This window comes from Eutrema salsugineum, unplaced genomic scaffold (assembly GCF_000478725.1).
Source record: "Eutrema salsugineum unplaced genomic scaffold, Eutsalg1_0 scaffold_5, whole genome shotgun sequence".
NCBI classification, from domain to species: Eukaryota; Viridiplantae; Streptophyta; class Magnoliopsida; order Brassicales; family Brassicaceae; genus Eutrema; species Eutrema salsugineum.
In genome coordinates this window covers 2,992,143-3,008,823 of record NW_006256612.1, presented here as the reverse complement: position 1 = coordinate 3,008,823, position 16,681 = coordinate 2,992,143, and the positions used below count along the sequence as shown (strand labels likewise).

General features: G+C 37.6%; 1 protein-coding gene and 1 pseudogene across 2 annotated transcripts; one reads left to right on the top strand and one right to left on the bottom strand.

The window, feature by feature from the left end:
* Positions 1–11,508: 11,508 nt before the first annotated feature.
* On the top strand, positions 11,509–14,652 carry LOC18991855 (bZIP transcription factor 68). 2 transcript variants are annotated; one of them, XM_024152525.1, is made up of 13 exons: positions 11,509–11,664; positions 12,056–12,230; positions 12,320–12,382; positions 12,481–12,555; positions 12,757–12,846; positions 12,938–12,997; positions 13,076–13,245; positions 13,380–13,434; positions 13,537–13,567; positions 13,667–13,884; positions 13,962–14,039; positions 14,124–14,249; positions 14,350–14,652. In XM_024152525.1, exons 2-13 carry the CDS (start codon positions 12,123–12,125, stop codon positions 14,443–14,445), a joined length of 1,170 nt encoding a protein of 389 aa, XP_024008293.1. In that variant the 5' UTR covers positions 11,509–11,664; positions 12,056–12,122; the 3' UTR covers positions 14,446–14,652. The 2 variants fall into 2 exon arrangements, with proteins under 2 accessions (XP_024008293.1, XP_006415248.1); XM_006415185.2 differs by having other exon boundaries at positions 11,515–11,664; positions 12,105–12,230.
* A 601-nt stretch (positions 14,653–15,253) lies between these two features.
* Positions 15,254–16,450, bottom strand: LOC18991854 (annotated as a pseudogene).
* Between the last annotated feature and the right edge of the window lie 231 nt (positions 16,451–16,681).

Below are 16,681 nucleotides of genomic sequence, written 5' to 3'. Positions count from 1 at the left end.
TTTAAATTCTATTAAAAACCGTGATTGAATAACACCCCCTAAGATGAAGCATAAGAGTTCTCCACTCAGATAGAGTAACTTAGACGCAAGTGCCTTACTAGCGAGTGAAGAAGCAGCCGCAGTTTCACAAGGAAAGATGGAGCAAATGGTTGATGCGATTGACTTAAATGTTGATCCATTGGAGAACTAGGGAGAACGCTTGGAATAAGACCAAAACTCAATTAAGGAGGAGTGTTGATTTATAATTGAGTTTGGTCTAAATATTATTTGATAATTTAGTTTAGTATGTTAAGTCAAATGGTGTGTGTGAAAACATGACTTATATCTAGACAGTTATATTTTAAGAGTCACGAGTATGAAGAGACACAACTCTTTGTGTTAACATCTGTTCGTTTTGTATATAAACCAATTTTGTCTTGTTGTAATCAACAAGTATCAGATTCAATAAAAATTTATATTTCATGTATGTTCTTCTTTAGAAGAGAAGAGATAATTTTTATCTCTTACTCTGTTTCTTCTTTCTTATTCTGTTTTGGGAATCTATATTCCAACAAAACTCTCTCTCTTCTCGCACACCTAGCATTCAGAGATTGATATATGATTTCGGTTTCATTATGAAGCCGAAAATATTACCGAATTGTTCTAGTTTTGTTTGTATATACTTCCGACTTTGTTCGGATTTCTTTTCTGGTTTTCGGATAATAATTTTCGACATTTGTTCGTATTTAATCCGGCTTTTTCCGTTGTTCTCATCTTTTTTGATCTCTCAACCAGCCGTGATCTCTCAACGAGATGGGTTCAGCCTGTGGCACGTGTTTTCTATCGTCGGAATTACTGATGTTTCTTCTAAGTTTAATTTCAGGGTTTTCTTCATTCTTGGAGTAATTTCTTTGCTGTTTTTTCATTTTTCTCACTTGATATTGGAGCAATGAATACCGCTCAGATCAATTGAGTATATGAACAGCAGCGGAGCTTCTTTGAGGAGAGAGATCTGGAAAAAGCTTAGAAGTGTTTCTCTTGTGATTTCGTCCTGGTTATTTCGACAATTATCAACCGGATTTGGAGATCGACAAAAGAAAAACCTTGAGGTGCAAGATTAGTTATGGTTGTGGAGATTGAAGCCGCCGGAGGTGATTTTCAGTTTGCAAGCAATGGTGTTCGTAGTTGCCGGCGGTGAAGATCGGTGACGGGAACAGCATTGATACGCAGATGGGTTCAACATGTGCCACATGTTTACTCAGTTTTGATAAAATTACATGTGTGTATACACGTGTATTTTATTTTGTTTTTGTTATTTGAACCTTATTTGCTATTGGGTTTAAAATAATTGTGCATCTTGTATGTAGCCTATTGGGCTGTAATGGTATCTGTAGCCAACAAAAAAATTAAAAAAAAATGATTGTGGGAGATCAAAAGGAATATGAGGGATCAAAATGTTTTTTTTTTCCTTAACTTGGTTCATCACATTCCTCATCATATGACATGATTGACCAATGACCATGTATGTGAGCTTTTGTATAGATATAGCGAAAATTTCTTGAAATTGTTTGAATTACACATTAAGTTGAACCATACCCAAATCTTTGAAAGTTTGGGAAATGATTTTAGTTACTAAGTTTTCTAAAGCCATCTTGTTATCCAATTTTTTGTCTTGTTATTTTGTCAAGAACATTTTGGATAATGTTCTTAATACCCAGATTATCTGTTTATGTCCCTTCCCTGTAAACTTCTATCCTGATTTCTAAAAAAAAATGTTAGGATTTGGGTAAGTTGATGATACTTAGAAGCTTGTTTGCGATGGTTTTTGCTTGAGAGAAAAGAGAGCAGACAACAGAAAACAGAATAAGAGGAGCACACAACCGATTTACGAGTTCACGCCCTTAAACTAGGGACAGGGACGCTACGTCTCGCCGGAAAAAATTTCCGGAAATCCACTAGAATCAATGTGTTTAGCTTACAAAGACCTAGACTTTGGCTCTCTCTCACGTTCTTAGTTCTTTCTCCAATTTGTCTCAGACTGATAAAAAGATGTTTTATACACTCTTGAGGATAAGACTCTTGATCGATGCTTTTCCGAGTCGGTCCAAAGAGTCTGAGACAATTACGTGAATGAGGAAACGCCTTAGCCGCCTGCAAACCTGCAAGTCAGCTGATTAAGCTCCCCTTTGTCGCCAAATCTTCCTGCCTTTCTTCTTTTGCTATACTCTGTCTCTAACGACTTGATCTTGGTTGTTCAAAAGCATGTCTCTGCTTTTAAAGAAACCTTCTGCGTCGTCTAGAGTCTTTGCTTTTGGTTTCACCTCTTGCAAAAAACTAACCAATCCTCTTTAACTGCGGTATAACTGATTTCACTAAACCGGCTTAAACCCTTTGGAGATTCGAAGGCAAACCAACAAACTCCACCTTGCCTTAGTAATCTTCAACCTCCTGATTCTAGTTTTTGGACTTCCCTTTTCCGGATCTTGATGCCTCTCACCTTGAGACAAAGCCGAGCAAACTTGATGCTTCTTCAAATTTGCTCACTGGAACCGTCTTGGTAAGAATGTCAGCTGGATTGTGGGCTGTACCAATCTTCACCAATTTGATCTTCCCTTCTGCAATCATATCTCTTATGAAATGCAGTCTTACGTCTATATGCTTGGTCCTCTCATGATGTACTGAGTTCTTGGCCAGAGAGATGGCGCTTTGAGAGTCACAATGAACCTCCATTGTTTCCTGTCTCATTCCCAACCCTGCACTCAAACCGCTCAGACATATACCCTCTTTCACAGCCTCTGTAAGCGCCATGTATTCAGCTTCGATGGTGGACAATGTAACAACTTTCTGCAAACCGGATTTCCAGCTAATGACAGTTCCACCTGCAGTAAATGCATACCCGGTGATTGATCTTCGTTTATCCATGTCTGCAGCGTAATCTGAGTCACAAAATCCCTTGATTTCAAATTTGTTTTGCTTTCTGAAACACAGCCTCTTGCCTTTTGACTTCTTGATATACCTGAGAACCCACTTGACGGCCAACCAATGATCTCTAGTCGGCTTTCCCATGTATCTGCTAATTACACCAACAGGATATGCCAAGTCTGCTCGCGTACCAATCATTGAGTACATAATAGGGCCCACATCACTTGCATACGGAACATTTCTCATCTGTTCAGCTTGATCCTCTAGTTCCTCATTCGTTGCAGCCTTGAGCTTGAAATGTACTCCTAATGGTGTGGTAACCCCTTTTGCTTGATCCATGTTGAACGATTTCAGAACCTTGTCAAGATATTGTTCTTGAGACAACTCGAGAACCCCTTTCTGTCTATCTCTTCTGATTTCCATACCCAAAATTCTTTTTGCTTCTCCCATGTCCTTCATCTCAAATTCAGACTTCAGAAGCTCCTATAAAGAGTTTATCTTCTCCTTTCTTCTTGCAAGCAATAAGGACATCATCTACATACAGCAATAAATAGATGTATTATCCGTCTTCAAGCTTCTGATAGTAGATGCAGTAGTCGTATTTGCTTCTCAAGTACCCTGCGTTGAGCATGAATGAATCAAACTTTTGATTCCACTGCCTGGGAGATTGCTTCAAACCATATAAAGACTTCTTTAAGAGACACACCACATCAGACCCATTCTCTGTCTCGAATCCCTCCGGTTGTTCCATGAGGATGTGTTCTTCTAAGTCTCCGTGAAGGAAGGCTGTCTTGACGTCCATCTGCTCCAGTTCCATGTCGTGTTCAACCACATATGATAGAATCAACCTGATTGACACATGTTTGACTACAGGAGAAAATATTTCCTGATAGTCAATGCCTTCCCTCTGTGAATACCATTTTGCGACCAATCTAGCTTTAAACCTTGGCTCTTCAATGCCTTCAATCCCTGGTTTTCTTTTGTAGACCCATTTACAGCCGATCACTCTCTTTTCTTTTGGCCTCTTTACCAGCTAAAAGGTTTTGTTCTTGATCTGGGACAGCATTTCCTCATTCATTGCAGAATCCCACTTTGCCCAATCTCGATCCTTTTTAGCCTCTTGATAGCAGCTTGGTTCCAGGTGTCCACCATCTTTTGTAACCATTAGAGCAAAACCAACAATGTTCGAGTCATCATACTTTGGAGGAGGTCTGATGGTTCTCCGAGGTCTATCTCTTGCAAGTAGATAGTTCTCCAAAGGATTAAAATAAGTTTCTTCTTCTTCTGATTCAGAGCTGTCATTTTCGGCTTCATGATCTTTGCTTTGAATCCCTGGACTCCTTTGTGGTTGGTGTTGCTCGCCTGTTTTGCTTCCACCTAGATCATAGTGATCTAGCCTATCATCGTTGCCTGATAAGTCGAATATTGCCATGTCTTCTTCTCCTGAACTCTCTTCTGGACTTTCTTTTAGATGTTTATACATCTGTTCTTCATGAAATACAACATCTCGGCTTATCATGCATTTTTTGTCTTCAAGGACCCAAAACTTGTAACCCTTCACCCCTGGAGGATATCCAATGAAGATAGCCTTATTTGCTCTCGGGTTTAACTTGCCTTGGTCACAGTGAATGTATGAGACTGGTCCAAGCACTCTCATGTCTTCATACTTGGGTCTTGATCCCATCCACATCTCTTCTGGAATCTCAAATCCTAACGCCGAAGATGGTGAATGGTTTGTCTGATAAACTGCAGTGCTTGCAGCTTCAGCCCAAAAGCTCTTAGGAAGACCGGACTCGCTTAAGATACTTATGACTTTCTCCATTTATGGTCTGATTCATCCTCTCTGCAACTCCATTCTACTGAGGAGTGTAAGCGCAAGTCTTGTGTCTCACAACCCCTTCTTCCTTGCAAAAGTCTTCGAACTCCTTGGTGCAGTATTCAAGACAATTGTCGGTTCTTAGAGTGTTTATCTTCTTCCCTTCCTGATTCTCAACCATTCTTTTCCACTCAACAAATTTTCCAAAGGCCTCATCCTTTTTCTTTAGAAAATATATCCATGTTTTTCTTGAGAAATCATCTATGAAAGAGATATAGTACTTACATTTACCGAGTGATAAGCGAATGTTTGGTGATCCCCAAAGGTCTGAATGTATGTAGTCTAACTTGTTTCTGGTGTTGAGCTTTGAAGCTCCGAAGCTCACTCTGTGCCTTCCCGTAGACACAGTCTTCACAGAACTCCATGTCAGAGACCTTATTTTTGTCGAGGTAACCCTTTCTGAGTAATGCCTGCAGACCCTTCTAACTCATGTGTCAGAGACGTCTGTGCCATAGCTTGGTTTCATCTTTCTGCTCTTCAGAGATGTTTACTTCCCCTGCTATAACTGTTCCGCATAAGACATACAAAGTATTGGTGTTTTTGCCTTTGAGAAGAGTTAGACATCCCTTAGTTACTCTCAGGGTACCATCTTTTGACTGGAACCAACATCCTTGATCCTCTAAAGTTCCCAGAGAGATCAAGTTCTTTGACATAGATGGAACGTATCCTACATTCGTGAGAAGAACCATTGAGCCGTCTTCATTCTTGATCCTTATGTTGCCAACACCTTTAACCTCTGAGTAGGTGTCATTTGCCATTCGTACGTTTCCACAGTTTGACTCATCAAGTTTAGTGAACCAATCTCTTCTTGGCGTCATGTGAAAGGCGCAACCGGTGTCCATAACCCAAACTTCTGAGAAATTCCCGGAGAAAGAGAAAAGAGCCTCTGAAACCATGAGAGCCGCCACATCGTTTGGCTGGTCCATGACATTTGATGATTCTCCACCATGAAATGAGGAGTCTTTTCTGTTTCTCTCTTTCCAGATCGAACACTGTTTCTTGAAGTGTCCCTCTTTACCACAGATCCAACACTCTTTTTTCCCTTTCCCCCTTGACTTGGACCTGCTTTTCTGCTTGTTTCCTTCTTCAGGTTTGGACCTTTTCTCAGTTCTTCCTCGTGTCTCCTTCACGTACAAGGCTTCTGCAACATTCTTGTTCTTCTTAACACTCTGTCCAAAATCCAGTTGTTTTTAGTGTATGGCGCCTATGACATCATCAAGCGAAAGCGTGTCTTTGCTGTACTTTAAGGTATCTTTTGAGATGATCAAATGCGCTCGGTAAGGACATGAGCAAGATGATGGCTTGGTCTTCATCTGGTATTGTGACCTTTACATGCTCTAAATCAGCTATGAGCTTGAGTAACTCGTCGGTTCCTTCTTCAACTGAAGTAGACTCTGAGATTTTGAAGTTGTAGAGTTTCTGCTTCATATAGATTCTGTTCGGGAGAGCTTTAGAGTTTCTGGTCCAAGAGTTTCAACATACCAGCCGCTGTCTTCTCTTTGATGATTTTCCTTAAGGACATGATCCCCAACACTGAGAATGATGGTAGATCTGGACTTTCTTTTCTTCTCTTCCAACTGCAGGTCCTTCAAAGCTTCCTCCTTTGATGGATCCGGGCCTGGAGTTGGTGTTTGGTCTCCTTGTTCCACTACAATTCCTGCTCTTCTAGTCTTCTCCACCAGTTCATCTTCGTCCTTTATACCCTCAAGAATACCGAGGATCTCAAGGTGAGCCAAGATCTTTTCTTTCCAGAGAGTATAGTCTCCTCTTCCATCGAACTTCTCCAACTCCACTCGTCCTGTAGTCATCTTCTACAGGGCTGACGACCGTAGAACCTGGCTCTGATACCAGTCTGTTAGGATTTGGGTAAGTTGATGATACTTAGAAGCTTGTTTGCGATGGTTTTTTCTTGAGACAAAAGAGAGCAGACAACAGAAAACAGAATAAGAGGAGCACACAACCGATTTACGAGTTCACGCCCTTAAACTAGGGACGCTACGTCTCGCCGGAAAAGGTTTCCGGAAATCCACTAGAATCAATGTGTTTAGCTTACAAAGACCTAGACTTTGGCTCTCTCTCACGTTCTTAGTTCTCTCTCCAATTTGTCTCAGACTGATAAAGAGATGTTTATACACTCTTGAGGATAAGACTCTTACTCGATGCTTTTCCGAGTCGGTCCAAAGAGTCTGAGACAATCACGTGAATGAGGAAACGCCTTAGCCGCCTGCAAACCTGCAAGTCATCTGATTAATCTCTCCTTTGTCGCCAAGTCTTCCCGCCTTTCTTCTTTTGCTATACTCTGTCGCTAACGACTTGATCTTGGTTGTTCAAAAGCATGTCTCTGCTTTTAAAGAAACCTTCTGCGTCGTCTAGAGTGTTTGCTTTTGGTTTCACCTCTTGCGAAAAACTAACCAATCCTCTTTAACCGCGGTATAACTGATTTCACTAAACCGGCTTAAACCCTTTGGAAATCCGAAGGCAAACCAACAATAAACATAATTCACTAAAAACTATTTTTTCAAAAAAAAATCAATAGACCAAGATCCACTTGATTGTTTAATCATTTTATTAAATAAAACGTTCAGGTTTTTATTTACAGATTATGATCCCATGTTGATTACTGTTAACACTTGTGGCTACAATAAACTTGTCGATTTTTATTAAGCCAATGAGTTCTTTGGATGGATGATCTTAGTGTATAATTTTTTTCTCTTTCCGACTTGGTAACATACTAGGTAACCAAAGTTTGCTGCTTTGCTTTGAGGTTTATCATTAACAACAAAGTAGTGATGAATATATATGGTCACTGGTCAGGTGAGTGAATTAGAGCTGCAAGAGATAGAGAAGGACTGGATTCATCTATATTTGGAACTTGCTGTTGCTACAGCTGATGGGTACGGTAGGAAAGAACCTAAGGACTATGAGGATCTGCAGATTGTGGACAACGTGGTAGCCGTAGATGGGAGGGACTCTATGCCAAGAATGTCACTTTCTACATCAAGTTCAAGGACTTGCTCAGGGCTTGCCTTGGTCAAAATGATAATGTTGATCGCGTAGCTATAATTAGAAGAAGGTTTGATGAGGATACCGGATCCTTTAGTCTTGAGGGTCAGATTCTGAGTTCACAAGTTATACCAAAAAAGCTTAAAATTGTTAGTCTAGCTGATAATATTGTTGGAGAAGGAGGAGGATACAGGATGCTTGGGTCAGAATCAAAGTTCAGAAATTATACAATTTAGTCGGGGACTCTTTGCAAAATTTGATGATGATTCCTCTTGATTTGAAGATATAGCAACAGTCTGTGAATTTCTTGCTGAGATTCGCAAGGAAGGTCAAAAGCAACATCTGCAATATCCACAAGAACGGGTACATATTTCTGCAGAGAATTAGCTGCACGAATCTAGAAAGAGAAAAGCATCGATCGTTCCAAGAGCAAGACAGAAAATGTAAAAATTAGAAGTTCGAGTATCTATATTATTTAACCTAGAGGAGCAATATTTTACTAACTGTAGACTATATCTTGGAAATTCATACACCAAATATATGTAACTCCTTAATAAACCATTCTAGAGAAACCAAAAGAAACTGCTACAAAAATAGAAGTTTCTTCCCACTACGAAGATCATAACTACTCACTTTTGGTGTATGAATCCTCTGTCATAATTCCCACTGATGCAGCATTATTATCTTTTCCAGATTTGCTCTCAAAGTTAGCCAAGGAGTTAGACTTTTCTTTATAAACAAAAAAAAATATACTACATAAGAACAAACATACTAATACTATAGATTTCGCATTAATCAGTGATTCAAATATGTTAAATGTAAAAAAGGAGGTACCAGAGAGACAAGGGTAGCATCTAGAAAATTAACGGCTTTGGAAATGTCTCCTGCTTTTCGAGGCTCGGTTAACAGCTCCATTTGTTCCATTCTGCAAAGAGAATTATTTTTTAACAATTTATGAAAAAAACGAAAATGATGTTATTTTTCAAAAAATGTTACTTTTTGGATATGATGTATTTTTCAAAAATGCACAAACTCTGCATTTTGCATTTTTCAAGCCTCTGATTACTAATTATATTGGACCATGACTAGTTGTTTTTATCCAGTCTAACGTCAATTCAATAGAAATTCTATAGAAGATGTGTCAGATTCTTCTCACACCATAGAAACTTATTAGATTTTCTTCTTGTATCACCAACCATTATTAGCATGACTTCTACATTCACAGCTATGATTCTGCGATTGGCCACACTCTCCATTGCTATTTTTACAAATTGCACATTTTGTGTCTTTAATCACTCTAAATCAAAGATTATTACACCGTGTTCAGATTTGTATTTTTCCCTCTCTTTCGGGTCATTGTAAATGGACATCTCATCAGTACCTTGCCAAAGAAAATTCCAATTCTCAAAGCAAAGTAATCATGCACCGAAGCTGGCTCTAGGGTTTTGTAGTTAAGATTTTCTCGATTTTGTATAATTGCTCAACAAATTTCTTTGACACTTTGTAATTAAACACCTCATCTCTAGGTTTTTCTCCAACTACAACATGTCTTTTGGCATACTTCAGTCCATTGAGTAGACTGTCAGCAAAGCAACAGTGACCACTAGTGCCCGTAACTTTAGATTATATTTCTTCATACTTGTCTGGATACATATTGCGGCAAAGAAACATTGCTGACATTGGCACAAATTGTTCATCTAGTCCATTTCGCCTACTACATAGGTCCAACATATTTAATTTGAAATATAATTTACATAATTTTAGTGTTTTATATTTTTGAAATTCGTATATGATATGTTGGTGTGCAAGGAGGAGCAAAACCTTATGGCAAACTTTTTTTTCAAAATTTTTCTTTAATTTTATAACCCAATTTTTTCAAAAAGAAAAAAATCTTTTAAAATAAGAGTCCAAATTTATTATATGACACATGATCAATTTTATGTTTAATTCGGCCCTAATTATGGGTATTTCGAATATTATTGGGACATTAGCTGGAATCATTGGAGTTGATTTGACTGGAAAGCTTATTGAAGCTTTTAAATTGGTTTAATTGGATTTGTCACATCAAAAGAGCTGAATGATGTGTTCTTCGTTCTAGGTTTGCTCTGTATCTTTAGCTCCTTTGTGTTTTTGCTGTTTTCTACAAGAGAAATGATCTTTGATTGAGTACAAGGATCACATTTTTTTGGGTCAATCCTTTTCAGGATTAGTTAATAAAACCTCTAAAATCAAAGATTTTTTTTTTGTGGGAATTGTTTGTATTGTGCAGTTATGATCTTGATGGTTTCGAAATTTTTGTCCTCAGGCTCTCTCATTGGCATTTCTTTTTGGGTGAATAAACTTGAATCACACCAAGAATAGACTAATAGTATTAGTTGATATTTTAATAAACTATGAATAAAATTTTAAAACTGTAATCTTGGGCCTTGTTTTTTCCCCGATCAGTTTTCTTTTTCTTAGTTCGAATAAAAATTGAGGATAATGTAAATTTTTTAGTTCTTATAACATGAGTTTTTTTACGAGGCTAATTTTAGATTCAGTTGATTCAGTTTCATAGGTCATATATTGTATAATACTATTTCGGATACATGGTAACAAATATTGTTTTCTTTAAACTCTTTCATTAGATTCATCTTCTTTTATCCTCACTGTAACACAAATGACTCATGTAATTTCGTATAAATACATTATACTTCCCTACAGGAAGATGTTCACTCTTTTATCCATCTCAAGTCTCACAATATCTCTCTAAATACTTATGGTTCTTGGGCTCAGTCATTTCACACAATTTCGACTAACTTTCTGGTTATCTCATCTCATTCTCCTCCACGGCGGTTCCTAAACCGTAAACCGTGGAGCTTTGTTACCTTCAAACTCTTCTTTTTCTCTATTTTCACTGCAAAAAGTCCATTCTCACTCCTAGGCCTGAATAGATCCTACCTTTCTTATGGATTCTCGGTCCATTTTCTTTCTTAGAGTTTTCCGACTTCTTTCCAGTCTCCGAATAGTTATTTTGTGGTGTTTTTGAGCTGTTTTCTGACTTGAACGTCGGAATGCTCTCGAAAAATACACCCACATCATATTTTTTGGGCTTTTGACGTCTTTTCTGTTTTGCAGGAGACTTGACCCCAACATAAGACTGAAAATCCCATAAACATCTGTGTTCAATATATCAAATTTTTAATTTCATTCACTGAAAGTCCAAAATCATGCCTTTTTATTTTTATTCACAGAAATTTTACATAAACTAGGTGAATATCTGCACGTAATATACATGTTTGTCTTTTTAACTATTTCAAATCTTATATAAAAAACAAAAATAATAATTATTTTTTATGTATGTTAGTATGTTATTATAAATAAAATTAAAATATTTATTTAAAAAAATCTTAAAAATTTATTTAAAATATAATATCATAAAAAATTGAGAATTATATAAAAATATAATAAATATTAATTAATATCAATTAATTAATGAAAATTGTTTATTCTTTTGAGTGGTTTAAAATTTGATATTAAAATTTATTATTTTGTTATTTTTTTTTTAAATATGTTTAAATTATAAAAAGTGACACATGTTATTTTCCATATCAATTAAAAATGATGATATTTATATATAAGATTATCTGTAGTAAAAAACTATGATAAAGATTTTATGGGGTTAATTTCACAAATATGATAAAGATTTGGACTTAAGTAAATATTCTCTCTGTCATGCCCACGCATCTTCCTCCTCCTCTTCCCCGTCAGAAACACGACACGACCAATCACCAAAGCTTAAAAAAACTTCATTCATTCTCCCAATCTCACTCCAATTTCTGCAAAACTAAAGCTTTTTAATTCCTTCGCATCTCTGGGTTTGCTCAAACATTAACGATCTTGAGGTATTTGTTCTGCCGATCCCAGTTTGAACAAAAATTCAAGACATATTTAGTTTTTTTTTTTTTTCACACATTGCTTCCCCGATTAGATTCTGAATTTCAACCCTTGAATTCGGTGTAATTCCTCTAGGGTCTCTTTAAAACACTCCTATTTAGTAGATTTGTTGGAATTTGTGTTATCGTCTTTTATTGGCTCCTCCAGCATTGGTAGCTAAAAGCTAGGTTTTTTAATTTTGTTTGCATCTCGAGATAAACAAAAAATGTGACCTTTTAAGCTTCTGGGTTTAACAGTTGAAAATGCTTACGAACTGTATTGGGTCAATGTTCATTTGGAGAAAATCCTTACCCAACTCTGTCACACCTGATTTTTGGATTTGTTTTAACTTATAAGCAGAACTCGTTCTGCTCTAGTGTGAAGCTTCTTCTTCTACTTGGTTGTTTAGAAGCTGGTGAATGTGGTAATGGGTAGCAGCGAGATGGAGAAATCGGGTAAAGAGAACGAACCCAAGACTCCACCACATTCGTCTTCTTCTGCTCCTGCTCCTGCTCCTGCTCCTGTTACTTCACAGGTCTGCATTGTTGTGAAATTGATCCAGAAAAGTCTTTTTTTAGTGTCATGCTTTGATGATTGATGTTTTTTTGTTTCTTGTGTTTGCAGGAACCTTCTTCTTCTGCTGCTGTGAGTGCTGGAATGGCTACTCCAGATTGGTCTGGTTTTCAGGTGTAAAAGGAGTTCCTTTGTCGTTGTTTCTTTGTTTGCGTTTTTAGGTATTAAGTGGCTCATAGTTTTTTTTTTTTTTTTGTTTCTGGCTTAAACAGGCTTATTCTCCTATGCCGCCTCATGGTTACGTGGCGTCAAGTCCTCAGCCTCACCCTTATATGTGGGGTGTTCAGGTAACTAATCCCTTTTCTTTCGATTGATATTAGAATATTCTTATATTTGGAGGCTTGGAGCTTCATGGGTTTACTTGGGAAATATTATCTTGGGCCCTTGGGAATAGTTCGTTAGGCTCCCCAGAACCATTGTGCTGCTGGTTATTGAATGTAACATCAACTGAAGAAAAATTTGTTTGATTTTTTTCTCTTTTTGTATAGCATATGATGCCTCCTTATGGAACACCGCCTCATCCTTATGTTGCAATGTATCCACCAGGTGGCATGTACGCTCATCCTTCAATAGCTCCGGTAATGCTACATGTTGGATCTTTGGTTATGTATTCAAAAATAGTGAATGTTTAGGTCATTTCTGTTAACTTGTTCCATGCTGCAAAATCAGGGATCTTATCCATACAGTCCCTATGCAATGCCTTCTCCTAATGGAATGGCTGAAGCTACTGTAAGTGTTTCATTTTCTCCTCTTTTTTATTTCATTAGTTTTTTTGGGATCTTGATTTGAGAAATGTTTTGGATTCAGGGAAATACTGGAAGCGGTATTGACGGTGAGGCTAAACAATCTGAAGTGAAGGAAAAATTGCCAATCAAAAGATCAAAAGGAAGCTTGGGAAGTTTGAATATGATTATAGGAAAGAACAGCGAGACTGGAAAAAGCTCAGGAGCATCTGCTAATGGAGCTTGCTCTAAAAGGCATGTGACTTCATGATTGTATGAAAAATCGAAATCTTGTTGGCATTACTAAAACCTTCTCGCCTTATGATAATGTCATTATATTATAGACTAGCTGAAACTGGCAGATTTTTTTTTCTTTTCTGGTTTTACAGTGCTGAGAGCGCCTCTGATGGTTCAAGTGAAGGAAGTGATGCAAATTCTCAAAATGTAAGTTTTTAGCAATTCACTGAACCATTACAGTTTAAGGAGAACAAAAGAGCATCTATGGATATGATCATGTTACTGAATTGCTTTTGCAAAATTTTGTAGGACTCGGGATCTAGACACAACGGGAAGGATGGTTTGTTGATCTAGCTTTCTTATAACTCATCTCTTATGATGTGTGTATAGACCTACAATGTTGAAATGTACTTATTCAGGGAGGTGCTCTTACTTTCAGGTGAAACAGCTTCAGATTCTGCTCATGGACCACCTCGTAATGGAAGTAATCTACCGGTGAACCAGATCGTCCCCATCATGCCAGTGTCAGCTACAGGTGTTCCTGGCCCACCGACAAATCTAAACATCGGAATGGATTATTGGAGCAGCCATGGGAATGTTTCTTCAGCCGTTCCTGGAGTTGTAGTAGATGGTTCCCAATCACAACCATGGTTACAGGTTTGTGTGACTGTGTCCTCTGCTTTACTTTGTCCATTGTTTTTTTAAGATGCGTGTTTGATTGTTGTGGATATTAGGACGAGAGAGAGCTTAAGCGACAGAGACGAAAGCAATCCAATAGAGAGTCTGCTCGTAGATCCAGGTTGCGTAAACAGGTATATGCATAAACAAATTTTTAAACCCATCAAAGCCAAGAGATATAAATGATCAAAAGCTTTGTGTGTGTGTGTGTGTTTCAGGCGGAATGTGATGAGCTGGCACAAAGAGCAGATGTGTTGAATGGAGAAAACACAAGTCTTAGAGCAGAAATAAACAAGCTTAAAAGCCAATATGAAGAGCTTCTTGCTGAAAACAGCTCTCTCAAGGTAAATCACACAAGAAAATCTTTTCTTCTGCAAGATCCATGATTTGCTTGAAAGTAGATTGAGAGCTCCTGTTTTTCTCTCTTTCTCGTTCTTGTTGCAGAATCGATTTTCGTCAGCCCCGTCACTACTCGAAGGAGTAAACTTGGACAAGAACGAGCAAGAAACAGAGACAAGCAAACGTCAGGATGTTGCATAGACCAATGGTGGTTCCTTGAACAAACTCAGCCTGACAACAGCTAACAGTTTCATGTAATTTTAGGAACCAGAGTTTGTTTTTAGTGTTTAAGCTTAATGGTGCGTTTAAGTTGGAGAGAATGCTCTCTTCTTTAACAAATTGTGTATATTTTGTTTTTTCTGTTTGTTCATAATTTGGGCTTTGTCGATAGAAATGGACTCTAAATTGCATTGAGTTTAGCGTTTGCGTTTGGGTCGATTACAAACACGCAAACACTAATGTTCATCTTTTATATACCCTTTTTAGAAATGTTACGGTTGATCATGTTATTGTGGTGTATTTGTGTTGCTACTGTCTTATAATCTAGAAATAAAGTCTACATAAAAAGAATACATTACAACAATACCGAATAGAAATTTGCAAGACAAAATCATCATCATAGCCATTTACTAATCTACTAAAGCTGAAAAATACAGGACAAGAACAGTAACCATCGGTTGAATAAAGCTTGAAATGAAAAGTGTTTTTAGTTAGTACAGGACAAGCTTGAAATCATCATCATAGCCATTTACTAATCTACTAAAGCTGAAAAATACAGGACAAGAACAGTAACCATCGGTTGAATAAAGCTTGAAATGAAAAGTGTTTTTAGTTAGTAACAAAGATGAAATAAAGCAACGAATAATGTTATTGCAAAAACATAGCATCTTTAAAAGAGATTAACGTTAGATGCATTCTACTTTTAAGCAATGGAAAAATCCTTCCTTCATCATAATAAAACAGTCATTAAAACATATTGAAAACAAAATGATATGACCATGTTCGCTAATCAAACAGTAGCAGCAAACACCTTCCCATGATAAAGAAATGAGTCGGGGACTGAAAGCAAAACATCACACCACTCAACCTTCCCATAAATCTTATGTTTGCTGCGTCTTTCAAGCGCAATCTCAGCACACCGAATCATCTTCTCATCACTAATACCATGCACATTCTTAATCCATGAAACCATTATCTTCCCACCATAATTCACCAACCTAACAGAACCGTAAATCCTTGATAATTTATAAAGTTTTTTCAAACCCTTCAAAACTTTCCAGGATTGTTCCTCGTAGTCGTACCATTCCAGCACTTTTCCAAACCTGTAACTGTGGATTACGTTATCTATCTCGCAATAAGATTCCAAAAACCCAACCAGAGACATTTCATATATGAAACGCGTATCCCCCTCTATCGTATAGTACCATCTGTTTTCCTTGGGCATATAAACCACATGCTTGTCTCCAAGCACATAGAGGTTTCCCTTGATGGCTAAGATCTTATTTACTATTGTCACGCTAGGGCTTGGAAAATACTCCCATATCTGAGTTTTAGGATCGAAAACCTCGACCGAAAAGCAGTCTTTGTCCACTACATATATTTTCCATCAAGAACACTCGTGTGAGGCTGCTCCTTGGCTATCCGCATGATTGGAGCTTCATACCACGTGTGACATCGACAGTCCAGGAAGAATACCTTGCGCGAGGGGTTACCATTGATGTCAATGCCAATCATGTAGATATAATGACCAACTGTGGTAAGAGACGGAGAATAAAGAGAACTTTTGGAAGTTGCGACTGATACCAAAAGATACTCACTTGGCTTCCTCTCTTTATTCCTAAATGGTCTAAAACATGAAGTGAACCAATTTGTTTTAGGGTTAGTGTTAGGGTTAGGGTTAGAGACTCGAGTTGGCCTCTTGCAAAGAGTCAACCAATAAAAGTCATAGTCAGAGACCTAACGGTAAGCACACATAGAGACAACTCTCAGAGCGGCTTAAAAGCGTTCGGGTCTTGTGAAGCTCAAGTGAAGTAAGTAGAGAGCGGAATCTCTTGGAGACTAAGGAGAGAGCCGGGTAGTACAATCTTGAGATGCGGGCAAAGCAGTTCAACAGTAAATCATCAGGGAGATATGGCAGATTAAGTGGTGACAAAGAAGATTCTTTGCAGTTTGTGGCGGTTGAAAGGTTAGTTGAAGAGGGCGACATGTTAAAAGAAAATAACCGATGCTGATCAAACTCCAAAGACATTGAAATATTATTACTTTATTTATATTGGACGAGTATTTCTTTTTTTTTTTGTTCAACGGACGAGTATTTCCTAAATCTACTTTTTGACGAATAGTTTTCCTGATTAAAGTAGATTAGCATCAGGATTAGACTAAATCTTTTAGTGATAGCATCGAGCCAGATATATACTAAATGTGTAGTTTTTATAAA